We start from the raw sequence: 27,414 nt of genomic DNA, 5'->3' as shown, positions 1-27,414 counted from the left end.
TGCAGAGACTGGGGATATTATGGAGGCTACTCTAGGGCAGGGAGAGACTAGGATGCCAGGAGGAAGGCAAATAAGAGATGCCCATGACAACAGTCCAGAAAAGGGGCCTGAAGGTCTTAAGACCTTGGCTGGACAAATAACCTCAATAAAATTAAATTAAACACATGCAGGGGCTGGAGAAATAGCATGAAGGTAGGGCATTTGCCTTGCATGCAGAAGGACGGTGGTTTGAATCCCAGCACCCCACATGGTCCCCGAGCCTGCCAAGAGTGATGTCTGAGCATAGAGCCAGGAGTAACCCCTGAGCACTGCCGGGTGTGACCCAAACAACAACAACAAAAAAAAAAAAAAATGTACACATGCAAACTGACACATCAGAGCAAAGAAAAGCAGATATAGAGCCAAAAGGCACTATATACAGCTTGGAGGTAGGACACCTGCCTTGCATGTGAGACCCTGGGCTCAATCCTTGGCACTGCCCTCAAAATAAATACATACAAACATACATACATAAATAAGCAGCTGGACATCAGGAAAAATCTAGATGCCAAGCAAAAGACAGGTAGACAGGGGCCGGAGAGATAGCACAGTGGCGTTTGCCTTGCAAGCAGCCGATCCAGGACCTAAGGTGGTTGGCTTGAATCCCGGAATCCCACGTGGTCCCCCGTGCCTGCCAGGAGCTATTTCTGAGCAGACAGCCAGGAGTAACCCCTGAGCATCGCTGGGTGTGGCCCCCCCCCCCCAAAAAAAAGACAGGTAGACAACAATATACAACTGGAGACAAAAAGTGTGTGTCAGGTTTGGGCATCTGGTGAACCACCTGATGGAGTGGAGACATGGAAATTGAGATCAATTTGAAAGGAAAAGTAGATGGAAAGGTAGATTGGAGAGGTAGATGCTAGAGTTGGCTCACAGGTTAATAATTTGTACCTGGGGCCGGGCAGTGGCGCAAGAGGTAAGGTGCCTGCCTTGCCTTGGACGGACCGAGGTTCGATCCCCCGGTGTCCCATATGGTCCCCCAAGCCAGGAGCAACTTCTGAGCGCATAGCCAGGAGTAACCCCTGAGCGTCAACGGGTGTGGCCCAAAAACAAAAAAAATAATAATAATAATTTGTACCTGAGGTGGGAGGCTGAAGCAGTAGTATATATTTTTAATCAGAAAGACAGCTCAAAGGACTGAGGTCATGCTTTGACTCCAGCACCACACTACCCGGAGTAACCCCCAAGCACAGAGTCAAGAGTATCCCCCAAACACTATAAGGTAAGTCCAAACATGTTTGTCTCCCCTACCACAACAAAGGGCATTTTTAGGAATAAGTCAAAATAGAATGGGTAGAAAAGTAATAAGAACCAAATGCAATATCCTCAAGAACTAAACCCATTTAAGGGGAAATGGGAAAAGGACTCTCAGAACTTCTCTAAATGTCTCTACTTAGAAGTTTGAGAGATGGGGCCAGAGAGATAGCATGGAGGTAAGATATTTTTCTTGCATGCAGAAGAAAGGTGGTTCGAATCCCAGCATCCCATATGGTCCCCCGAACCTGCCAGGAGCGATTTCTGAGTGTGGAGCCAGGAGTAACCCAAGTGCTGTCAGGTATGACCCCCAAAAAAAAAAAAAAAAAACCAAATTAAACAAACACACACACACACACACACACACACAAAGAAGTTTGAGAGAAGCTAGTATAAAACTGGGGGCTGAAGAGATAGTACAGTGAGTAGGGCATCTGCCTTGCAAGCCCAATCCAGGTTTGATCCCTGGCATCCAATATGGTCCCCTGAGCACCACCAGGAGTGATTTCTGAGTGCAGATCCAGGAGTGCCATCGGATGTGGCCAATCAAAATAGAGGTGAGGAGAAGGCCAGGAGTAAAGCTCAGAAGGAAAGCATTTGCCTTGCATGTGTGAGACCCTGGGTTTGATTCCCAGAGGAGAGAGTACAGGAAGTAAGGTGTCCTTTGGTTCCATCCCTGAACCTACCACCAGGGCTGACTCCTGAATACTACTGAATATGCCACATGACTGCATTTCCCAGAGAGGGAGAAGAAAAAAGAAGGGCATAATTGGGTGTGCCTCCAACTTGACACTGTAGGGTGTTGGCTAAACCACAATACCTTGATGAAGCAAAGATAGACGCGTTGAGGCCCCCAAAGCAGGACAGAGCCACAGCAATGGGAATGGTCCAGCTGAAGATGCCAAATGTCTTGTCTGCAAAAGTCTGGGCAGGGAGGAAGCACAGGAGAGCACTCAGAAAAGAGCACAGGGTTTCATGAGCCCTGCCTCTCTATTATAAGGACAAACATAATCACTGCTGAGCAGCCCATTCCAGCCCTAGACCTCTTCCCTCCTGGCAGTCAGAGGGGTTGCAGAGAGAGAGAGAGTTGAAGGCATTAGAATCGTAAGATGACAGGGCCAGAACCATAGTGCAGTGAGTAGAGTTCTTGCCCTGCACGGGTCGATCCAGGTTCAATCCCCAGAGACCCTTATGGTCCTCAAGCCTATCAGGATTAATTCCTGAACACAGAGCTAGGAGTAAGCCCTGAGCACCAGAGGGTGTGCCCCTCTACCCCAAATAAAGGACAGCTAGATGGGATCCCAAGACTCACCACAGCCACTGCATCGCTGTCAAGGACTTCTGACATGTTCAGCACCGCGTAATAAGCCACATTAGTCAGGATGTAGATGAAAGTCACAATTGGCATAGAGATCCCAATAGCCAGGGGCAGGTTTCTGTTGAGATGATGAGACAGGATTCCCTGGCACCAAATGCTCCTGAGGCCTGAGTTTACCCCAGAATTTTTTCTCACACTTAACAGTTCCTTGGCTTTTGAGCCTGTTAAGCTAGCTCCAGGTCCCCATGGGGCTTTTCCCCTGGGCAGGAGAGAGGGAGACCCCTGCTCCTTGAAGACAGTTCAAGGACATGTTTGACCATGGGATCAGGGGTCCCACTGAGGAAGGGGCAGGTCTCTTAGGGATTTCTGTTCAGAATAAGCTTCTGTGTCCCCAGGACTCAGAGTGCTGGTGGCCACTGCTCTCTGTAGGATTTCTCCTCCATGTGACCTTGGGGTATGCCAGGGGACAGGGAAGGGTCTAGTAAGTGGCCCTCCCTCTCACTCCTTTCCAACCCTGAGCCTCTCTGAGCAGAGTAGGGCAGCAGGGAGAAGGGAGCAGGGCAGCAGGGAGAAGGGGCGAGAGGCAGGAAGAGAAAGAAGAGGACATGCCCACTAGTAGCAGAAGTTCCAGCCAAAGTGGGGGGTGGTGACCATGTAATCCCGCTTTTACCTTTCTGGGTTTTTGATTTCTTCTGTTACAAAATTAAGGGTGTCCCAACCTGAGTAAGAGAACAGGGCGGAGTAGAGAGAGAGGGAGACGTTTCCTAAGTTCCAGGAGGAGCCCTCAAAGGCATTGTGAAAGTGCTCGGTCTCTCCTGCAGTGGCAAAGGAAAGAGGAAAGGGGTGGAGGAGGCAGGGGGGGAAGGGGGGAAAGATGGAAGAAAAGAGAGGATGAGGAGGGGCAGTACAAAAGCAGATGAGAAGATCAGAAGAAAAGGAAAACGGGAAAAGGAAGGAAGGAAGCAGCAAGAGGGCAGGGGAAAGAAAAAAAATACATGCATAATTTAATACCAAAATACCACCACTGCCCTGTACTTCACCACCCACCCAACCCCAACAGATTTTCACAGGGCTGGAATGAAAGTATAACTTCGGGTAGGGTGCTTGCCTTGCACACAACCCACCTGAATTCAATCCCCAGCACCCCATATGGTCCCCTGGGTCCCCCTAGGAGTAATCCCTAAATACAGAGCTCTTACTCTGTCTCTCTTTGTCTCTCTCTGTCTCTCTTTCTCTGTCTCTCACTGTCTCTGTGTGTGTGTCTCTCTCTCTCTGTCCCCCCCACTAGTGCAAAAAGCTACATAAGACAGGAAACCACAGGCTAAGCAGGAAGTGGGCTTGTTTCCTAACTCTCCCTGGAGCCAGGGTAGGTTTGGATCACTTTAACTCTTGGAGCCCAAGAACTTGGCACTCTCCTGAGATACCCGACTTAAATACAGTTCAAGGGACCAAAGCAATACCCAGATTCCAAACCCAGCATCCCATATAGTTCCTGAGCACAGTCAGAAGTAATTCCTGGGGCCGGAGAGATAGGATAGAGGTAGGGCGTTTGCTTTGTATGCAGAAAGACGGTGGTTCGAATTCCAGCATCCCATATGGTCCCCTAAGACTCCCGGGAGTGATTTCTGAGCATAGAGCCAGGGGTAATCCCTGAGTGCTGCCAGGTGTGACCCAAAAAAACAAACAAACAAAAAAGAAGTCACATGTGCAAAACAAAAAGTAGCCTCTGACCATTGCCTGGAGAGGGCCCCTTTCGCCCCAGAAAAAAACAACTAAAGGAGGGACCAGAGATCAACTTCAGTAGTGCAGATGCTTTGTAGGTACAAGGCTCCCAGGGTCTATCCCCACCAAAAAATAATTATTTTTTAAAAAACTCAGAATAGGGGCCGGAGAGGCAGCATGGAGGTAAGGCGTTTGCCTTTCATGCAGAAGGTAGGTGGTTCAAATCCCGGCATACCATATGGTGCCCTGAGCCTGCCAGGAGTGATTTCTGAGCATAGAGCCAGGAGTGACTCCTGAGCGCGACCGGGTGTGACCCAAAAACAAAAACAAACAAACAAAAAAAGCTGAGAATATCTCCTAGCTGCCTAGTACAGAAAATTCTTAACAAAATAAAGACTTTTATAGGGCTGGAGACGATAGGACAGGGGTTAGGGAGGCTTCTTGTATGGAACCAATCTTGGTTAATGCTTGGCACCACATGGTCCCCCAAGCATTACTAGGAGGCCACTAAGCATCACAGTGCCCAAACAATGTCATTTCCTCAAGCCCTTGTACTGAACTGTTGACCAGACTGACTGACCATCACTCAAGCCTCCCTTGAGTAACACCTGTAAGGCCCCCTCCAAAAATAAAACAAGGCCAACAGGGCCGGAGAGACAGCACAGCAGTAGGGTATTTGCCTTGCAAGAGGTGAACCCAGGACGGACCCAGGTTAGAATCCCAGCATCCCATGGTTCCCCGAACCTGCCAGAAGCGATTGCTGAGTGTAGAGCCAGGAGTAACTCCTTAGTACCACTGGGTGTGACCCAAAAACCAAAATAAATTAATAAATAAAACAGACACAGGATTGAGAGATAGTACAGTGGATAAGGTGCTTGCCTTGCATGCAGCAGACCTAGATTCAATCACCAGCACCCTATAAAGGTCCACTGAGCATTACCAGGAGTGATATCCAAGCACAGAGGCAGGAATAAGTGCTGAACTGGATATGGCCCCAAATAAAAAAGAAAAAAAAAACAAAAAACAAAAAAACAGGGGCTGGAGATATAGCACAACAGTAGGGCATTTGTCTTGCATGCACCCAATCCAGAATAAATGGTGGTTCAAATCCCAGCATCCTATATGGGCTCCTGAGCCAGCCAGGAGTGATATCTGAGCAAAGAGCCAGGAGTAACCTCTGAGTGCAGCTGGGTGTGACCCAAACTCCAATAAAAGAAGAAAAAGAAAAGTCTAGGCCTACCGTCAATGAAACAAATAGGGTTGGATAAGAGACCAAAGAAGTGAAAGAGACTCCTGCCTTGACACCTAAGGGTGTCATTCCTTGTAAACCCAACAAGTTCTCTAAGACAGAATGCTTTTGTGAAGTGCTCATGTCCTGGAACACTTGGGACACCCAGACAGCTGGCTGTACTAACTTGGTGGACCAGCTGCTCAGAATTATTCTGGGAACTTTTTTTCTTTAAAGCAATATCTTGGGTCTGGAGCGACAGGACAGTGAATGAAGCATTTGCCTTGCAGACAGCCAACCTGTATTTGATCCCAACATCCCATGTGGTCTCCTAAGCCTGCCAGGAGTAATTTAAATGCAGAGCCAGGAATAATCCCTAAGCACCGCTAGATGTGGTCCAAAAAAATAAATAAATAAATAAAATAAAATAAAATAAAATCATAAAAACAACATATTGGGGTTGGAGCAATAGCACAGCGTGTAAGTAGGGCATTTGCCTTGCACACAGCCAACCCAAGACTGACCCAGGTTTACTCCCTGGTATCCCAGATGGTCCCCGGAGCCTGCTAGGAGTGATTTCTGAGTACAGAGCCATAAGTAACCTGAGTGCCACTAGGTGTAGCCCCAAAAGCAATATAAACAAATAAAAGTAATATCTTATTTAAAAAATAATAAAATAAGGCCAGAGTGATAGCACAGCGGGAGAGCATTTTTCTTGCATGTGGTTAAACTGAGTTTTTTTAAACCAGTTTGATCCCCAATATCCTATTTGGTCCCCCAAGCCTGCCAGGAGTAATTTCTTAGCATAGAGCCAGGAATAACCCTTGAGTATCATAGGGTATAGCCCCCCAAAAATAAAATAAAATAAAATAATAACAAATAAATAAAAACAATAGCTTTTGGAGGCCAGAGAGATAGTACAGAGATTAAGGTACTTGCCTTATACACAAACCAAAATGGTTTGATTCCTGGCACCATATATGGTCCCCAAAGCACTGACAGGAGTAATCCCTGAGCACAGAACAGGAATAAAGTCCTGAGCACAGCCTGATGTGGCCCAAAAGATTAAAAAAAAAACACACACACACCACAAATAAACTATTTAATCCAAACCAATTAGAATTTGAGCCCATAGGTTTGGGTTGTATAGGTGACTGTAAATTCAAACCCTCCCTAATAGACTAGCATGAACCATCAAGCTAAAGGATCCCCCCCCCACCATCATCCTCTGAGACCCCAGAAGTCCTGGAGTTACCCTCCCTCTTTCCACCCAGGGCCCTTCTTACCCTGGCACAGTTTGACAATGCCCATGATAATGATGGCAATGAGCGCTAGGACCTTGGCGTAAGTGAACGTGTCTTGAACCCTCGTGCCCCACTTGACATAGGCACAGTTCACGAATGTCAGCAGACCTAGGAGGAAAACCATAAAGTCACTGGCAGGCTTCAGCTAGGCACACAGTGGCCAACCACCCTTCTGGAAGATGTTCTTTCTGCTGAGGGCAAAGGGGCATAGGACCAGGAGAAAGGATGCGAACAAGATACATGTAATCATCCTCATCCTTCTGGACAGTCACTACCACTTGTGGAAATTCCCCCTAAGCCCAGGCATGATGGATTCATTCATTCTCCCCTAATCAGAACCCCCATGTTCCAAAACAGACAAGAGCCAAAAACGCTTCATAGCCACATGAAAGAGGATGAGAAATAGTCACAGATAAGTAAGGTATATTTAAAAAAAAATTTTTTTTCTTTTGTGGTTTTTGGGTCACACCCGGCAGTGCTCAGGGGTTATTTCTGGCTCCAGGCTCAGAAATTGCTCCTGGCAGGCACAGGGGACCATATGGGGCACCGGGATTCGAACCGATGACCTCCTGCATGAAAGGCAAACGCCTTACCTCCATGCTATCTCTCCGGCCCCAAGTAAGGTATATTTGACCACAGCTGACAGGAATTAGAATGGCAGTTAAGTAGAATAAAAGGGGAGTAAAATAAAAGGGGAATAAAAGTAAAATAAAAGAATTAAGTAGAGGTGCTGGAGAGATAGCACAGCGGTAGAGTGTTTGTCTTGCATGCAGAAGGAGTGGTTCGAATCCCAGCATCCCATATGGTCCCCCAAGCCTGCCGGGGTCAATTTCTGAGTGTAGAGCCAGGAGTAACCCCTGAGCACTGCTGGGTGTGACCCCCAAAAAAAACAAACAAAATTTACAATTTCAGATATTCTCATAGATAATTCTTTTTTGGTGAAGGGCATACCTGGCAATGCTCAGAAATTACTCTTGGAGGGTTCAGAGGACCATAAGGGATACCAGGGATCAAACCCCAGTTGGCTGTGTGCAAAGCAAATGCCCTCCCCGCTGTACTATCTCTTTGGACCCTCATAAATTATTCTTTTTTTTTTTGGGCCACACCCGGCGACGCTCAGGGGTTACTTCCTGGCTATGCGCTCTGAAGTCGCTCCTGGCTTGGGGGACCATATGGGATGCCGGGGGATCGAACCGAGGTCCGTCCTAGGCTAGCGCAGGCAAGGCAGGCACCTTACCTCTAGCGCCACCGCCCGGCCCCATAAATTATTATTTTAACCACCATCTATCCCAATTCTGTACATGAGGAAACAGAATGAAGGAGTCTAAATACAATTCTTGGGCACACAAGGACTCTACTCCTAATCAAACCTCATTACTCAATGACTCCCACCCCCCACTCTTATCCAAACCTCAATTCTTGACAAGACCACAGAGGGGCATTGCTCAGACAGACACCAGGCTCCCTCTCCAGATCCTCACAGCCCAAGGAACCTCTGGGCCTGTTGAGCAACTTTTCTTGGGTGCAGTAACAGGGACAAAACTCAAGATCTTTTTTTTTTTTTTTTTTTTTGGTTTTTGGGTCACACCCGGCGGTGCTCAAGGTTACTCCTGGCTGTCTGCTCAGAAATAGCTCCTGGCAGGCACGGGGGATCATATGGGACACCTGGATTCGAACCAACCACCTTTGGTCCTGGATCGGCTACTTGCAAGGCAAACGCCAATGTGCTATCTCTCCGGGCCCCAAACTCAAGATCTTATACCTCCTTGATACATTCTTGATCACTTAAGTCCTCCCCAGGGTCCAATATCATACGTATCTTACTAAACACAAGCTCCAAGCACAGAGAGAGAGAACTAAGAACTAAAGGGTTCCAAGGGCAGGAACAATAGCTCTGTAGGTAGGGAGCTTGTCTTGCATGTAGCCAACCTACGTTCGATTTCTAGCACCAAATATGGATTCCTAAGCCCTACCAGGAGTAACTCCTAAACAAAGAATCAGGATTAAATCCTGAGCATAGGTTGATGTGACCCCAAAACCAAAAACCAGCCAAATAAACAAACAAACAAAAAAACTAAAGGATTACACAGTGATTCCTCTGATTTTCAAAATAGTATTAGGGGGCTGGAGAGATAGCACAGCAGTAGGGTGTTTGCTTTGCACACAGCCAACCTGGGACAGACCAAGATTTTATTCCTGGCATCTCATATGATTCCCTGAGCCTGCCAGGAGCAAATTCTGAGCGCAGAGCTAGAAGTAACCTCTGAACACTGCCGATGTGCACCTCCCCAAAAAATATTTTATGTGAATCTCAAATGTGGACCTGAGCAATATAGCACAGCGGTAGGGCATTTGCTTTGCACGCGGCCAACCCCGATAGACCAAGATTTGATTCCTGGCATCCCACATGGTCACCAGGCCTGCTAGGAGTGATTTCTGAGTGCAGAGCCAGATGTGACCCAAAACCAAAAAAAAAAAGAAAGAAATCAAATGTTCTTACTAATCTTCTTGCCTCCTTCTTCAGGTCCCCTCTACCTACTCCTGTTTGTTCTTATCCCTTCACTCACTCTCAGTAGTGCCAGGTAGACACATAAACAAAATGGCCTCCCTTCCCCCTCAGCCCAGGCAACTCCATTCCCCAAACTGTAGCCTGCCCTCCAGTTCCTCCACAGATATGCCTGCAGCCCCTCACTGAGCTCTCCTGGCTTTCCTGGGAGCTCTGTGCATCTATCTTTGCTTCCCAGCTCAGCTGAGAACCTCTTGTTGCCATCACCAATGCTTTCCCAGATGCTTCCCCTAGAGGGCACAGATTCCCTGAGGGAGACAAAAACATTGTTCACTTATGCCAACACTATGTTTTTCCTTTTTTTCTTTTTCTTTTTTTTTAAATATGAAACGCTTCACGAATTTGCGCGTCATCCTTGAGCAGGGACCATGCTAATCTTCTCTATATCGTTCCAATTTTAGTACATGTGCTGCTGAAACGAGCACAACACTATGTTTTCAAACCATATATATCATTGTCAATCGAAGATGGGAACTGAAGTTTGGGAAGAAGGTGTTGATGACGTTCATGGAAGCAATACAACTGTGGGAAACTCTCATTATGCTCCAGGCAAATGGAAGCATGCCTAGGAAGTACAGCAAGACATGGGCGGCCCAACTGTCTACAGAACACTTCAGAAACTATCACGGAGTGAGGGGGGGAGGAGAGGTCTTACTTTGCCTTGCACAACCCCAGCATCCCATATGGTCCCCCAAACACCCCAGGTGGTCCTGCAAGCACCTCCAGGAGTAATTCCTAAATGTAGAGCCAAGAATAATCCCTGAGCATTGCCGGGTGTGAGCCACACCACCCAAAAAGAACTATCACTCAGTACAGTGGCGCATGAGCCAGTATTTACTAGTCAGTCATGGAAGGTGGGGGGCGAAGGGAGGGGGCAACAACCCTTCTTCCAATAAAGATCAAGGCAGAAAGGAAGCAAAAGGTATACTGTAGGGCCCGGAGAGATAGCACAGCGGCGTTTGCCTTGCAAGCAGCCAATCCAGGACCAAAGGTGGTTGGTTCGAATCCTGGTGTCCCATATGCCCCCCTCCCCCCCCCCCCCCCCCCCCGTGCCTGCCAGGAGCTATTTCTGAGCAGACAGCCAGGAGTAACCCCTGAGCATCGCCAGGTGTGGCCCAAAAACCACAAAATAAAATAAAATAAAATAAAATAAAATAAAATAAAGGTATACTGTAGCTGGCAGGTAACCTTGATGTCCTTGTTAAACCAAGTTCTTCATGCGGCTCTAAGCCCAGATTCCCCATATATACGCATATATGTATGCATAGATATATGGTTACTTGGTTTATAATAGCTAATAACCCACAGTTATATTGAGGACAGTGCCGTAGCATGAGAGGGGTTGAATGCTAGATCCCGCCTCAGGAACTGCTCACTTCCCCTCTCACAGGCTCATCTGTCCAGGCCACATCAGCTATTCCATTTTCCCACTGAAACACAGTCAGGAGAGCAAGACACTGGCTCTACTTAAGAGCAGCAAAACTGGGGCCGGAGAGATAGCATGGAAGCAGGGCGTTTGCCTAGCATCCAGAAGGATGGTGGTTCGAATCTCGGCATTCTATATGGTCCCCCGAGCCTGCCAGGAGCAAACCCTGAGTGCTGCTGGGTTTGACCCAAAAACCAAAAAAAAAAAAAAAGCAGCAAAACTGGGGCTGGGACAGGTCAAAGCCTTCTGCACATTTCTGTACTAAGGAACCAAAAACAAGACAGCAAAGGAAGGAAGCACTACTCCAAAAAAGCAGAAGTAAGAGGCTCTGCTATTTGTGAGAAAAAAAAAGAAACTGATGGAGAAATAAGACCACTTGTGTGGCCCCTAAACACAAAAACAAAAGAGAGACAAAGAGGTGGACCCAGTAAGCAGAGAGAAAATCTGTCTGGCAAATGCTCCTGAACTTCTGTCTGTAGCACTGAGGAGCAACTGCAAATAGGGAAGAAGAATGGGTGCTCCCCAACCCTCTTCACCTTCTCTACCCCCACCACAGCCACAACTCCCCACCCCCCAGTTTTGCTTCCCTGCGCAGGCACAGAGAGTGAACACTGAACACCGTGGGAATTGTATGACGAAAGGCAGCTTTGTTGGTGCCTGAAGATCCCCTTTCCCAAGATCAGCCAGAGAAGCCAGCAGTAGGACAGGCATTTGCCTTGTATGGGTGATCCCTGGGACCACTCACATCACCCCATGTAACTGGATCCCAAGGGGAAGAGGTCAGCAGATTGAGCACCTACTTTGCATACAGGAGGCCCAGGTTTGGTACCTAATACAGCAGGGTTCCCCAAGTCACTAGGAGTGACCTCTGAGCACTGCTGGGTGTAACCCCCAAACAAAACAAGAACCAGCAAAAGAAATAAATTAAATTAAGGGCCAGAGAGATAGCACAATAGTAGGGCATTAGCCTTGCATGCTGTCAATCCGGGACAGACCCGGGTTCAATTCCCAGCATCCCATATGGTCCCCTGAGCCTGCCATTTCTGAGTGATTTCTGAGTACAAAGCCAGGAGTAACCTGAGTGCCACCAAGTGTGGCCTAAAAACCAATAATAATAATGATGATGAATAGGAGCCGGAGAGATAGCACAGTGGTAGGGTGTTTGTTTTGCATGCAGCCGATCCAGGACAAATGGTGGTTCAAATCCGAGCATCCCATATGATCCCCTGAGCCTGCCAGGAGTGATTTCTGAGTACAGACCCAGAAGTGGTCCCCTGAGCCTGCCAGTAGTGATTTCTGAGTACAGACCCAGAAGTGGCCCCCTGAGCACTGCCAGGTGTGACCCAAAAACCAAATAACAAAAACAAACAAAAATAAATAAATAAGGGGCCGGCTAAATAGCATGGAGGTAAGGTGTTTGCCTTCCATGCAGAAGGACAGTGGTTCGAATCCCGGGATCCCATATGGTCCCCCGAGCCTGCCAGGGGCAATTTCTGAGCGTAGAGCCAGGAGTAACCCCTGAGCACTGCTGGGTGTGACCCAAAAACCAAAATAATAATAATAATAATTATAATAATAATTATAATTAATATTTAGTGATGGGGCCAGAGCAGTGGCACTAGCATTGAGGTATCTGCCTAGCAAGCGCTAACCTAGGATGAAACTCGTTTCGATTACCCCATGTCCCATATGGTCCCCCAAGCCAGTAGCGATTTCTGAGCACATATCCAGGAGTAACCCCTGAGTGTCACTGGGTGTCACCGAAAAAAAAAAATTAGTGTCACCGAAAAAAAAATTAGTGGTTAGCCACCAGCAGGAGAGCCAGAGGTAGAGTAAGGTGAGGGAAGTGCTTGGGGCACAGAATTTTTCTTTTTTTCTTTTTTTCTTTTTTGTTTTTGGATCATACCCAGCAGCGTTCAGGGGTTACTTCTGGCTCTGTGCTCAAAAATCACTCCTGGCAGGCTCTGAGAAACATATGGGATGCCGGGAATAGAACCGTGGTCCATCCTGTGTTGGCCATGTGCAAGGCAAACATCCTACCACTACACTATTGCTCTGGCCCCTGGGGCACAGAATTTCAGGCTCTTGGCCCAGCTGGCTTGGTAGAACAAGCACCTCCCTAAAAACTGGCCCAAGAGACTTGCTTGCTTCATCTTATTCTCCTCCCTGCCAAAGAACAGAGAGCTTTGAAAACAGCCTACACCAAGGAGAAGCCAAATCCCCGGACCATTTGCTTGATTCTAATTAAGAAACACCATTTCACCATTTGCTCTCTGCCCTCCCTACCTCTCAGGACTCCTGACCCCATTTTGCTCACCACAGGTTCAGTGCACAAAACCAAGCCAGCATGGCTGGGCTGGGTGGCCAGGGTCCTTGCCTTCACCACCAACACTGAAAACACCTGAGCTAGAAACCAGAGCGATAGCCACAGCAGTAGGGCATTTGCCTTGCACATGGCGACCCGGGACGGACCCAAATTCAATCCCTGGCATCCTATATGGTTCCCTTAAGTTTGCCAAGAGTGATTTCTAAGCACAGAGCCAGAAGTAACCCCTGAGCACCACCAAGTGTGGCTCAAAAACAAACATTCAAAAAAGAAAACACCCCTGGGGCCAGAGAGATAGCACAGAGGTGTTTGCCTTGCAAGCAGCCAATCCAGGACCCAAGGTGGTTGAATCCTGGCATCCCATATGGTCCCCCATCCCTGCCAGGAGCTATTTCTGAGCAGATAGCCAGGAGTAACCCCTGAGCACCGTCGGGTGTGGCCCAAAAACCAAAAAAAGCAAAAAGAAAACACCCAAACTGGCCTCTAGAGATGCTGCCCTTTTTCCCTGCTCTCATGTCGGGTGTGGCCCAAAAACCAAAAAAAAAAAAAAAAGAAAAAAGAAAACACCCAAACTGGCCTCTAGAGATGCTGCCCTTTTTCCCTGCTCTCATTTCACTAATGAAAGTTCTGCAACTATGACTCTATAAGAGGCCTTCAAGGCTTATGTGGAAAGGTTTTGCTGAGAAAAGCAAACTCAGAAGATCCAAAAGCAGGGCTGGAGATCCAGTACAGTGGGTAAGGCATTTTCTTTGCACAGAGCCAACCCAAGTTTATCCCAAGCCTGTCAGAAGATAGCATGGAGGTAAGGCGCTTGCCTTTTATGCAGAAGGACGGTGGCTCGAATCCCAGCATCTCATATGGTCCTCTGTGCCTGCCAGGGGCAATTTCTGAGCATAGATAGAGCCAGGAGTTGTAACCCGAGTACTGCCATGTGTGACCCAAAAACCAAAAAAAAAAAAAGTGCAGAGCCAGGAGTAAGTTCTGAGCATCGCCAGGTATGGCCCCAAAACCAAACTAAAAATCTAGAACCAGACCCATTACCAAAGCAAAAGCAAAGCCCCAAAGTTCTCTGTGGCAAGTTCTCATCTAATATCAGTTCTCAGGGCCAGGGAGATAGCATGAAGGCAGAGTAACCCCTGAGCACTGCTTGGTGTGACCCAAAAACAAACCAAAAAAAAATATTCTACAACAGTTCAAGAGAAGTAGAGAAGTTATGACAAGGAATGTAAATGAAGATGGAATATAAATAAATAAAATAAAATAATATCAGTTCTCCCATTTTTCCTTAGCAATAAAAATTTTAGGGGCCAGAGAAATAGTACGATGGGGGGCTGGAGAGATAGCATGGAGGTAAGGCGTTTGCCTTTCATGCAGGAGGTCATCGGTTGGAATCCCAGCATCCCATATGGTCCCCCGTGCCTGCCAGGAGCAATTTCTGAGCCTGGAGCCAGGAATAACCCCTGAGCACTGCCGGGTGTGGCCCAAAAACCACAAAAAAAAAAAAAAAAAAAAAAAAAAAAGAAATAGTACGATGGATAGGGTGCTTTCCTTGCACACAGTCAACCCAGGTTTGATCCTAAGCACTTCATATTGTCCCCAAAGCCCACCCCTCAAGGAGTGATCCCTAGCACTGTTAGGGTCCAAAATCAAAGGACGAGAAGATCACACAATTAAAATAAAGCAAAGCAGGGGCCAGAGAGATAGCATGGAGGGAGGGCTTTGCCTTGCATGCAGAAGGACGGTGGTTCAAATCCCGGAATCCCATATGGTCCCACAGCCTGCCAGGAGCGATTTTTTTTTTCAGGCCACACCCATTTGATGCTCAGGGGTTACTCCTGGCTAAGAGCTCAGAAATTGCCCCTAGCTTGGGGGGACCATATGGGACGCCGGGGAATCAAACCACGATCCTTCCTTGGCTAGCGCTTGCAAGCCAGACACCTTACCTCTAGCGCCACCTCACCAGCCCCAGGAGCGATTTCTGAGCGTACAGCCAGGAGTAACCCCTAAGCACTGCCAGGTGTGACCCCCCAAAAAAAAATAAATAAAGCAAGGCAAAGCTTTATTCTGTCTATCAACAAGTCACAAACTGATTAATTAGGGTCACTTCCTGCAGGACAACCCTGCCCAGGGGTCACAAACCAGGTTATATAGGACTAACAGCAGTAAGTCTTGACCTTTGATTGGTTGTTCTCTAGGGTGTTTCATCATAAAACATATCCTTTGATGGCTAGATATATAGGGTGGTATATAGTGGTTTATAGGGCCTTGGGGTCTGAGTCATTGTTGCGACAGTAACTTAGCCTTTAGGGGCTGGAGCAATAGCATATCGGTAAGGCATTTGCCTTGCACAAAGCCGACCCAGGATTTGATTCCTGTCATTCCATATGGTCCCCCTGAGTCAGCCAGGAGCGATTTCTGAATGCAGAGCCAGGAGTAATTCCTGAACGCCACCGGTGTAGCCCAAAACCAAAAAGCCAAAAAAAAAAAAAAAAAAAAAAAAGAAAGAAAGAAAGAAAGAAAAGAAATAGCCTTTAAGTGGAAACAGAGCATTGGTTTGAGAAAATGGAGTCCCTTCTGCTCCAGGCTTCACAGCACTGAACCAGGAGTACATCCTAAGCACTACTGGTTGTGGTCCCCCAAAAAAGTCCAAAAATAAAATCTTAAAGTCATGGCTAATAAAGTTACCATTTCCCAGTGACTAGGGAAAGAGCTAAAAGGACCACTGCACAGACAAAGCAAGAGGAACATACCCCACTCATCTCCCTGGTATTTGATCCCCAACATAGCTTGGTTCCCTGTAAGACCTGCTGCAGAGTAGCTCCAGAGCATTAAGTTAGGAGTAGCCCCTGAACAATGTCAGGTATGGCCAAAATCCAAAAAGATTAAAAAGAAAAAGTCTCCTTATAGGTAATAAGCAGAAAGAAACCTAGCTCCCTGATAAACAGGAAATCATCACTCCAGTCCCCCACTTTTACTTTGACACGGGAAATGTCAACGAGTTTGAGTCACATTGCTCTTGGCTCTCAGATGCTTGAAAACCAAACTAACCATGAATAATACATCTGCTCTCAGACAGAACTTCACCTCTCATACTCCTGCTGAGGCTGAGTGGCTGGCTGCTGGGTAAGGAAACCTGAAACTGGAGTTTAGCTCTGCCCAGTGCCACTGTCCCTCTCCCATCATAGCACAGCACAGCACACAGGGAGGCGAGGAAGTCCTTCCAATCCTTACACAAATAGGCTATAGGTTACTAACGGGTCATTCAAGGACATTGGCTCGCAATTTGTAGTAAAGAACAACAAGAAGGGCAGAGATAAAAACAAGGAGAAGTGTATTAGGAGAAAAACATTTTATAAAGTCAGGGTGTAGCTCAGTGGAAGAGAATTTGCCTTGCAAGTCTGTGGTCCTGAGTTTAATCCCTGGCACTGGGTGAGGGTTGGGAAAGAGATAAAAAATATTCTACAACAGTTCAAGAGAAGTTGAGGAGTTATGACAAGGAATGTAAATGAAGATATGATATAAATACCTTTTTTGAAAAAGCCCTTTGTGGGCCAGAGAGATCATATAGCAGGTAGGGCACTTGCCTGCCCAGGAACCCAAAAAGTCTCCAAAACTCACCAGGAGTGATTCCTGAGCACAGAGTAAGCCCTGAGCACTGCTGGGTGTAGCCCCCCAATTTATTTTTAATAACAAAATAAAGCATTTTTGTTCTCAACTACATATATTTAGTCCTATTATAAAAATTCCCAAACTGGGACCAGAGTGATAGCATAGTGGTAGGTAGGGTGTTTGTTTTGCACGCGGCTGACCCAGGACAGACTTGGGTTCCATCCCCAGCATCCCATATGGTTCCCCCAAGCTAGGGAGTAACCCCTGAGCATCACCGGGTGTGGCCCAAAAACAAAAACAAATCCCAAACTATATAAAGTCTGCAGAGTTTGGGCAACTGTGGCCAAAACCCTGTTCTCCTTAGGAGATATCAATGTCAGAACAAGAAATCTTCCTAGGGGCTAATGGGAAGTAGGGTGCTTGACTTGCATGTCTGGTTAGTGTTGATCCCTAGGACCCCATATGGTTCTCAGAACCCATCAGGAGTAATAGCTGATCACTGTAGGGAATGGCCCCCAAACAAAACAAAAATAAATAAACAACAACAAAAACAGAAACAAAAGCTGTCTATCCATAGCAACAATTAATCAAAACAGGGGAGTGTATGGGCCAGAGCAGTGGTGCAAGCGGTAGGGCATCTGCCTTGCACACGCTGTCCTAGGATGGACCCGGTTTGATCCCCCGATATCCCATATGGTCCCCGAGCCAGGAGCGATTTCTGAGCGCAGAGCCAGGAATAACCCCTGAGCGTCACTGGGTGTAGCCCAAAAAACAAAACAACAACAACAACAACAACAACAACAACAACAACAATAATAATAATAATAAAAACAGGGGAGTGTAGCCTTCCTTTTCAGATCCCTACCCAATACTAAATCAAACTGTGTTTCTCCACTTCAGACTCCTCTTGGCAGCCTCCCTCCTCCCCGCTTTTACATCTTCCCCATAGCTTCACCAAATAAGCCCTCAAGAGAGGGGATTCAGAGTCTCAACTGGGAATGGGCCTCGGATTAAATGTTTGTTTGGGGGGCACACCCAACGGTGACTCAGGGGTTATTTCCCACTCTGTACATTCCTGGTTCCTGGCAGTTTTCAATGGTGATGCAAGACTGAAAATTTAACCCAGACCTTCTCCATACAAAGCCCACTAAGCTATCTCTCCAGCGCAGGTCTCCACATTTAAACCTTTGTGAAACATACTTTGAAAGGGTGTGTGTGCGTGCGATAGTGTGTGTGTGTGTGTGTGTGTGTGTGTGTGTGTGTGTGTGTGTGTGTGACACAATGGGCAGGATCCACAGGCAAAAATAGGTTGACGTTGGGAGCCAGAGCAATCCTACAGCAGATAGGGTGACTGCCTTGCACGTGGCTGACCCAGCTTTTATCCAACATACCCAATATGGTACCCCAGTACTACCAGGAATAATTTTTGAGTGCAGAGCCAGGAGTAACCCCTGAGCACCACCAAATGTGGCCCCAAAGCAAAATATACAAACAGGGATGGAGCACAGCACGTAGGGCATCTGCCTTGCAAGCAGCAGACCTGGGTCCGATCCCTAGCATCCCATATAGTCCCCTGAACACCATAAAAAATGACACCTAAGCAGAGAGACAGGAGTAACCCTTGAGCACCACTAAGTGTGACAAAAACAAAACAAATAAACTAAAAGAGAAAAAAAAGAGGCTGATAACATCAAGCCAGAAATACCCAAAGCAAGGACTCCCACAGTGCCAGGAACTTGTGCCTGAGAGAATTGTTGAGCTCCTGGCCTGTGAACCTCAAGAACGAACCTTTTGGGGCTGGGGTTTTGGGGCTGGGGAAGAAGCTCAAAAGAGCAGGTTCCATCCCTGACACTCATGACTGTCTGCATCACCAGGAGCCACCCTGGAGCAGTCTACAAGAGGGAGCATCCCCTTAGCAACACTGTGCACCCACAGCCTCCAAAGTACAAACATGAGAAAGAGCCACTAATCTTACTGAGCTCACTCCACAAGCTTAGGTCCGACCTATCACAAAAGAGTCTAAGATTCTCGGACAGAAAGAAGCAGAATACACTTTAGGTGGATTTCCAATTGCAATGCCTTTCACACTGGGGACCAGATAAGTCTTTGTTGCACACATGGAGGATTTTCATCAGCACCCATGGGCTTTTCCCACTCGATGCCAGTAGTACTACCTCCAACAGGTTTGTTGGGGCCGGAGAGATAGAACAGCAGTAGGGCATTTATCTTGCATGCAACTGATTCTGGACGATTGGTGGCATCCCATATGGTCCCCCGAACCTGCCAAGGGAGATTTCTGGGCATAGAGCCAGGAGTAATCCCTGAGCGCTGCCGGATGTGATCCACAAACCAAAACCAAAACAAAAAATTGTATATGTTCTCGTGGCCGGAGAGCTAGCACAGCGGTAGGGCATTAGCCTTGCATGCAGAGGAACAGTGGTTCGAATCCCGGCATCCCACACAGTCCCCCGAGCCTGCCAGGAGCGATTTCTGAGCATAGAGCCAGGAGTGACCCCTGAGCCGGGTGTGACCCAAAAACTAAAAGCAAACCAAAAAAAAAATGTATATGTTCTATACACAGAAATCCCTTGGGGTTGGAGAGATGGGCTAAAAGGCTGAGTCAGGAGGCCCCAACCCATCCCTGGCACTACCTGGTCCCCACAGAATCCCAGAGAATCACGAGGAGTGATCTCTAAACACAGAACAAGGAACAGCCCCTGAGCACTGTTGGATGTGGCCCAAGAACAAACAAAAGCTATGATTGACAGAGTTTACAGAGATAGCTCAATGGGCTAGAGCTCAGGTTTTATATGCAAAGGACACAAGTTTGTTTGTTTTTTTTTTAATTTGGGGAAGGGAGGTGTTGAAATGTACCCTGTAGTGCTCAGGGTTTACTCCTTGCTCTGTGCTCAGGGATCACATCTGACTGTGCTCAGGAGGACTTCAGGGATCAAACCTGGGTCAGGGGCCCGAGAGATAGCATGGAGATAAGGCATTTGCCTTGTATGCAGAAGGACGATGGTTTGAATCCCAGCATCCCATATGGTCCCCCGTGCCTGCCAAGGGCAATTTCTGAGCATAGAGCCAGGAGTAACCCCTGAGTGCTGCCGGGTGTGACCCAAAAACCAAAAACCAAAAAAAAAAAAAAAAAAAGCAACCCTGGGTCAGCTGTGTACAAAGCAAATAAAAATGCCCAGTTTTTGGGGGCCGGAGAGGTGGCGCTAGAGGTAAGGTGTCTGCCTTGCAAGCATTAGCCAAGGAAAGGACCACGGTTCGATCCCCCGGCGTCCCATATGGTCTCCCCAAGCCAGGGGCAATTTCTGAGCACGTAGCCAGGAGTAACCCCTGAGCATCAAATGGCCCGAAAAACCAAAAAAAAAAAAAAAAAATGCCCAGTTTTGACAGTTGGCACTGTACAGTGCCCTACTCACCACATGGAGTGATCCTAGAAAACTGTCGAAGTGCAACCCCAAAATAAAGAAAATAAATTAAAAACAGCATGGGGGGGCAGAGAGATAGCACAGCAGTAGGGCATTTGCCTTGCTTGCGGAGGCCAACTTGGGAAGGACTGGGTTCGATTCCCAGCAACCCATGTGGTTCCCCAAGCCTGACAGGAGCAATTTTTTTGGAGGGGGGGCCACACCCATTTGACGCTCAGGGGTTACTTCAGGCTATGCACTCAGAAATCACCATTCGCTTGGGGGAACCATATAGGGCGCCAGGGGATCGAACCGGAACCTCAGTTTGTCCTAGGCTAGCGCTTGCAAGGCAGGCGCCTTACCTCTAGCACCACCTCTCCGACCCCCAAGAGTGATTTCTGAGCACAGAGCCAGGAGTAACTCCTGAGCACTGCAGGTGTGCCCCCCCAAAAATAAATATTAAAAAATAAAGAAAGAAAATAGCAGGGTTCGTTTCCCGGCCAATGCACGTGATTACTTTTGGGGCCGGGAAGGTGGCGCTAGAGGTAAGGTGTCTGCCTTACAAGCGCTAGCCAAGGAACGGACCGTGGTTCGATCCCCCGGCATCCCATATGGTCCCCCCAAGCCAGGGGTGATTTCTGAGCACATAGCCAGGAGTAACCCCTGAGCGTCAAACGGGTGTGGCCCAAAAACAAAACAAAACAAAAAAAAAAAAAAGAAAATAGCAATTTTTTCAAATATATTACCTTAGTAATAAACAAACAATATTTCATTTCCTATAGTGCCAGAGATTGAATCTAGGGCCTCACACATGAAGAAACACTATCTTAAAAACTGTTTCTTGGGGCCAGAGGGATAGCATGGAGGCAAGGCATTTGCCTTGCAATCAGAAGATCGGTGGTTTGAATCCCAGCATCCCATGTGGTCCCCTGAGCCTGCCAGGAGCAATTTCTGAGCATAGAGTCAGGAGTAACCCCTGAACTCTGCTGGGTGTGACCCAAAAACAAACAAAAAAAAGTTATCAAAACTGTTTCTTTGGGGGCCAGAGATAGCATGTAGGTAGGGCTTTTGCCTTGCATGCAGAAGGACGGTGGTTCAGGTCCCGGCATCCCATATGGTCCCCTGTGCCTGCCAGGAGTGATTTCTGAGCAGATAGTCAGGAGTAACCCCTGAGCGCTGCTGGGTGTGACCCAAAAACCAAAAAAATAAAATAGTCAAATTGAGTTCGATTTTTGACATCACATATGGTCACGAGAGCTCACCAGGGATGATTACAGAGCTAGGAGTAACCTCTGAGCACCACCAGGTATAGTTTCCGAAAACAGGAAGAAAATTTAAAAGTAAGAAAGGTACTCCCTTTTTGGGTCCCAGGGATGGTACAGTGGGTAAAGCTCTCATCTTGCACATGGACAACCCAGGATTGATCCCCTGTATCACATAAGCTCCCAACACCACCACAGAAATGAGTCCTAGGTACAGAGCCAGGAGCATCGCCAGGTGTTGCCCACCCCCCCCAAAAAAGGTAATTCCCTCTTTTCAGTCAGACCAGTGGTCCCTTGATTAAACCCTCCCAGATATGAGGCTTCTTTTCCCCTCCCAGTGGGGTTTATAAAGATTTGTCTTCAACAAATCGTTAAAGTCAGAGATACAATGCTAACTACAAGGCACGTTGTGTCTATTTTTTTTTGTGTGTGTGGTTTTTGGGTCACACCCGGCAGTGCTCAGGGGTTACTCCTGGCTTCATGCTCAGAAATTGCTCCTGGCAGGCACGGGGGACCATATGGGACGCCGGGATTTGAACCGATGACCTTCTGCATGAAAGGCAAATGCCTTACCTCCATGCTATCTCTCCAGCCCACGTTGTGTCTATTTTTAACACTGGATAAACTACAGAAACTGCCAAAGCTTTTGCAAGCCGAGATATGGAGAGAACAGAGTATAATTAAGTGCTTCTGGCAACAGAGCTAAGGAACACAAAATTCTGGGCCTCTCCTCAGTTAAAATGCTAGCTCTACAGACTGAGCAAATTCACAGCAATCCCTCTCTTCCATAACTGCCCACTGGAAAGAACAAGGGAAAAAAATGAGATTCACCGGATCTCTCAGGATCTATTTCAGAACCCTGAATTTGGAGCAGAAGCCATTTTCTCTCACTGGCCAAAGGCCAAATTTGTTATTAGTCTATGTAAAGTAGCTAAAACATCAATGGGGGAAAAAGCCACTGTTGGTGTGGTGCCACTGCTGAGAGCAGCAGGAAAGAATTGGTGAGGAGCCTACAGGCTTGAGGGATGATCCTTGGGACGCCCACTCTAGAGAAGGCCATTTCCTCACTGATGGGTTTCAGATAAAAAGCCCTAGGGCCAGAGTGGATGGCACAGTGAATAGTTTGCTTTGCATGCAGTTGACCCAGAGATGATCACCAGCATCCCATATGGTCCCTGTAGTCTACCAGGAGTAATTTCTTTTTTTTGTTTGTTTTTTTTGGAGGGGTCACACCCAGCAGTGTTCAGGGTTACTCTTGGCTCCGTGCTCAGAAATCGCCCCTGGCCGGGATTTGAGCCGTCCTTCTGCATGAAAGGCAAACAACTTACCTCCATGCTATCTCTCCGGCCCCCAGGAATTATTTCTGAACACAGAGCCAGGAGTAACCCCTGAGCGCTGTCAAAGTGTGGACCACACCCCCCAGTTAATAAATAAAAATAAACCTATTTTTTTTTAAAAATAGCTGGAAAGTGTGACAATTTTTCTTTATTTTTATTATTTTGGTTTTGGGGGTCACAACCAGCAGGATATCGGGAGGGAATCAGGAGGTATTATTGAGGCTCGAATCCAAGGTTCCCACATACAAAACATGTGCTCTAATTCTCTGAACTATCCCTGTGGTCCTGGTGAAATTATTTTCTGAAAAGCTTCCTCCCCCACCGTAGTAAAAGAGGAAAGAATTCTATTCACGTATGTTACCATTAGCATTACTAAAGTAGCCACACACACACACACACACACACACACGTGCGTGCGCGAACACACAAGGCCCCTAACTTACATATGCAGGTAGCAGCGAGGAATCGGCAGGCCAGGTACGGGGGATCGCAGGTGGGGAAGATGGGCTGGATGATGTAGTTGGCAAAGGTGATGGCGATAATGGCCTGACTGGTCGGCTCAATGATTAGTAGTGAAGTCCAGAGACGGATGAAGGCAATGAAGCCCCCAAAGGCCTCTAGAATATAAGCATAGCTGGCCCCTGATTTGGTGATGGTGGTGCCCAGCTCTGCATAGCAAAGGGCACCCACAACAGAGAAAACCCCGCCAATAGCCCATACGATCAGGGACAGCCCATAGGAGGTGGTATAGGCCAGCACCCCCTTGGGGGAGACAAAGATCCCTGAGCCAATCATGTTGCCCACCACCAGGCTGATTCCACTCAGCAGAGAGATCTCCTTCTTCAACTGCATCGTGGTGGTGGTCTCTTCCGATGCCATCCTGACACCTTCCTTTTGTTTCTCGTTGGCCTCGGGAATGAGGTGGTTGGTGGGCGTGGGGCTCTCCAGCTCCCCAACTTCCATGGCAAATGATTCCTTCACACTTGTTTACTGTAGCCTGGGGAAAGAAAAGATAAAATGTCAGTCAGGGCATGAAGCTAGTGAGACTTTGTTTTCTCACCCATCTCTTGTAAAGGGTCAGTGTGCCTCACACACAGACCTGAGCACAATTAGCCTGTCTCAGTTCCTAGCATAGGATCTTGCTGCTTCAGGTTGGCATTATGGTTATCTATGACACAATTCTCCCTGAGGTGAGAATCTTGCTGGCGTGAGAGCACAGCAGTGGGGTGTTTGTCTTGCAAGCTGCCAGCTAACCCAGGACATACCAGGTTCAATCCCTGGCATCCCATACGGTTCCCCGAGCATGCCACGAGTGATTTCTGAGTGCAGAGCCAGTTATAACCCCTGAGCACCTCCAGGTGTGGCTCCCCCCCCCCAAAAAAAATTAGACAAAACAAAAACAAAAAAAAAATTGTTTGGGCCGGAGCAATAGCACAGCGGTAAGGAGTTTGCCTTGCACACAGGCCAATACAGATGCTATTTATCATCTTTAGACTAAAGTCAGGCCAGTCCAGAAACCTTGCAGAAGCTGAATTTCACACTAAACCACCAGTCAAAGACCCAGAATCTGTTAAAAGAAGACAAGCACCTTGAATTGTACCCAGAACTGCCTTCTCCCTCCCTCAATCCTATGGAAACCTTCCATTCCCACTTCATACAGAGAAAAATAATGTGTAAAGGAGATTCCTGTTGAGGGGTCAATCTTTGAAGGCCAAAGAGATACTTCAGGGGATAAGAATGGGATCAGCACTAGAGATAGACAGTACAAAGGTTAGGGAGCCTACCTAGGTGCAGTGGCAACAATCAGCTTAAACCCCAGCACCACTAGCCCCTGAGCACTGCCAGGTATGCGCCCGCCCCCTAAAATGAGATCAGGGCCAAGTGACAATACAGAAAGTAGGGCATTTGCCTTGCACATAGCAGACCCTGTATTCAATCCTCAGTATCCCTGAGCCCCACCAAGAGCAATCCCTGAATATAGAGCCAAGAATAAGTCCTGAGCACCTCTGGATGTGACCCAAAAAACAAAAACAAAATAGTGGGATCATATCCTGGGTTTCAGCACCAAAATAAAATGGATTCAGGCAGGATTATGGTTCAGAGGCAAAGCACATACCTTGCTTGCATTGAGACCTGGGCTTCATTCCACCAAATCTCCAATGAGCTGCAATGGAGGCTTTATATGTGGGAGGCCTGGGTTTGATACCCACGACCACATGATCCCTGAGCAGTGCTAGGAAGTAGCTCCTGAACATCACCAGTAGTAGCCCCTTTGAAAAACAGTGAGGAGGGACCTGAAGTGGTCCCTTTGCCTTGCACACAGCTAACACAGGTTTAATCCCCAGCACTCTGATTGTCCTGGCGCACTGCCAGGAGTTATCCCTGAGTATCCCTGAGTTATCCCTGAGTCAGGAATAATCCTGAGGACTGCTAGGTGGAACCCCAAAATATAATAATAATTGATTAAATTCAAAAACTGGGGGCTGAAAAAAAACTGGGGGCTGGTGCGATAGCACAGCTGTCGGGCATTTGCTTTGCATGCAGCTGATCCAGAATGGACCTGGGTTTGATCCCCGAAGTCCTTATGGTCCCCTGAACCAGGAGCAATTTCTGAGCACATAGCCAGGAGTAACCCATGAGCAACACCAGATGTGGCCCAAAAACCTAAAAAAAAAAAAAAAACAAAAAATTAAAAAATACCACACAAAACTGAGCCCAAGCCACAGTATAGAGGATAGGGCACTTGCATTGCATGTAGCTGACCTGGGTTCAACCTTTGTACCACATATGGGCCCCCTTGTCCTTTCAGGAGTGATCCCAAAGTAAAGAACAAGGAGTAAGCCCTGAGCAACATTGAGCAATACTTGGCATGACCTCTCCCCAAGAAAATAACAAACAAACAAATAAGCCAAAATAACCAAAACTTTTGACTTCACTAAGGAAAAAAAATTCCAGGAGCTTAGGGCAGTCAGGTCTCTTTCTCTCTCTCTTTTTTTTTTTTTTTGATTTTTTGTTTATTGTTTTTGGGTCACACCCAGCAGTAGTCAGGGGTTACTCCTGCCTCTATGCTCAGAAATCACTCCTGGCAGGCTCGGGGAACCATATGGGATGCCGGGATTTGAAATGATGACCTTCTGCATGCAAGGCAAATGCCTTACCTCCAATGCTATCTCTCCAGCCCCAGGTCTCTCTCTTACCAAGCAAATTTCCAGCCCAGATTCTGCCCTGAGCACCATATGACCTGCAAAGCATCACCAGAAGTGGCTATAGTGTTCCCTGGGCAGCACCACATCCAAAATCCTGGCATAGAACCACCATAGAACCACCAGCCTATATATCACCAAGAGAGTTCACACACACACACACACACACACACACACACACACACACACACACACACACACACACACACACGCACACACACACACACTTCACTGCGTCCTGGGTTCACTCCAGAATCTGGGCTTTATCCCAAGAGAAAAAGGTCCTGTAAGGCATTAATAAGGCCCCATGCATTGGAACAGAGATGGCCAGCCTACCTCAGTTACACGGCACCCGCCTGCAAGGCAACACCTCTGTGCCATTCCCTCCCACAACAAGCCAGGCAGGTTTCCCTTTGCAGACACAGGGGAAATATTTGCTTTCACAGGCCTGTCAGGTGAGCCCAGAGAATCCAGGAAACAACTGTGCCTCTAACTCACGGAAGAATGGGAAGCAGAGACACCAGGTTTGCCTTTCTCACCAAGTAACTTCAGCAGAGGAACTCGACCAGTGACTACTTCAGTGCTCTCAGTTCCATCAGCTCCTAACTGTGGTTGGGGCCTGGGGCTACCAGGTATTCTTTTGGACTTCTGACACCAGATGGGAGGAGTTTGCTGTACAACAAACAAGTCTGAGATACCAGCTAGTGAATGACAATATAACTCAATCCAGACATTGTTCACCTGGAGATATCAGTCCCAAAGTTTAAAAGGCTCAGGCCTTCAAAACTGCATCACTTCACGTCAGACCCCACTGCAAGTGCAATTTGTTTCTGATACTTCTGACTGGCTTTAAATGAAGGGTTTCCCTCCATCAAAAAATAAGCAGAAGAGATGGGGTGGAGGGTGGAGAAATGGGCAGAAGAGATGAACAAAAACTTCTTCAAGGGGCCGAAGAGATAGCACAGCGGCATTTGTCTTGCAAGCAGCTGATTCAGGACCCGAGGTGGTTGGTTCGAATTCCAGCGTTCCATAGGGCCCAAAAACAAAAACAAAAACAAACAAAAAAAACCTTCAAAAAAGAAATACAGATGGCCAAAAGGCACCTGAAAATGCTCTACATCATTACTCATCAGGGAGATGCAAATCAAAACATCTCACCCCTGAGACTGGCACACATCACAAAGAACAAAAACAACCAATGTTGGTATAGATGCGGGGAAAAGGACTCTCATTCACTGCTGGAGAGAATGTAGATTGGTCCAACCTTTTTTGAAAAACAATATGAACATAGCTCAAAAAACTAGAAATTGAGCTTATACGACCCAATACAGCTCATGGAAATATACTTTAGGGGCCCAAAAACATAAAAAAAAAAAAAAAAAAAAAAAGCAGATATAGGCC

The 27,414-nt window shown here is 47.3% G+C and overlaps 1 protein-coding gene and 1 non-coding gene across 2 annotated transcripts in view; both read right to left on the bottom strand.

The window, feature by feature from the left end:
• The window catches only part of SLC7A6 (solute carrier family 7 member 6), a 46,908-nt gene that overhangs the window by 4,091 nt on the left and 15,403 nt on the right, over positions 1-27,414 (bottom strand). Inside the window, exons 3-7 of the mRNA XM_049786401.1 lie at positions 23,254-23,807; positions 6,848-6,973; positions 3,282-3,426; positions 2,606-2,729; positions 2,114-2,217 (exon numbers count right to left, since the gene is read on the bottom strand). Coding sequence (XP_049642358.1) covers positions 2,114-2,217; positions 2,606-2,729; positions 3,282-3,426; positions 6,848-6,973; positions 23,254-23,773 — 1,019 coding nt within the window. The 5' untranslated portion in view covers positions 23,774-23,807. The remainder of the gene's footprint in view (positions 1-2,113; positions 2,218-2,605; positions 2,730-3,281; positions 3,427-6,847; positions 6,974-23,253; positions 23,808-27,414) is intronic.
• LOC126029109 (U6 spliceosomal RNA) lies at positions 9,750-9,856 on the bottom strand. The gene has a single exon (XR_007502762.1). It is a non-coding gene; the product is annotated as a U6 spliceosomal RNA (small nuclear RNA).

The sequence above is a fragment of the Suncus etruscus genome, chromosome 14 (genome assembly GCF_024139225.1).
Source record: "Suncus etruscus isolate mSunEtr1 chromosome 14, mSunEtr1.pri.cur, whole genome shotgun sequence".
NCBI lineage: Eukaryota > Metazoa > Chordata > Mammalia > Eulipotyphla > Soricidae > Suncus > Suncus etruscus.
The sequence above is the reverse complement of the archived record's forward strand: the minus strand, read 5'-3'. Positions and strand labels throughout refer to the sequence as shown.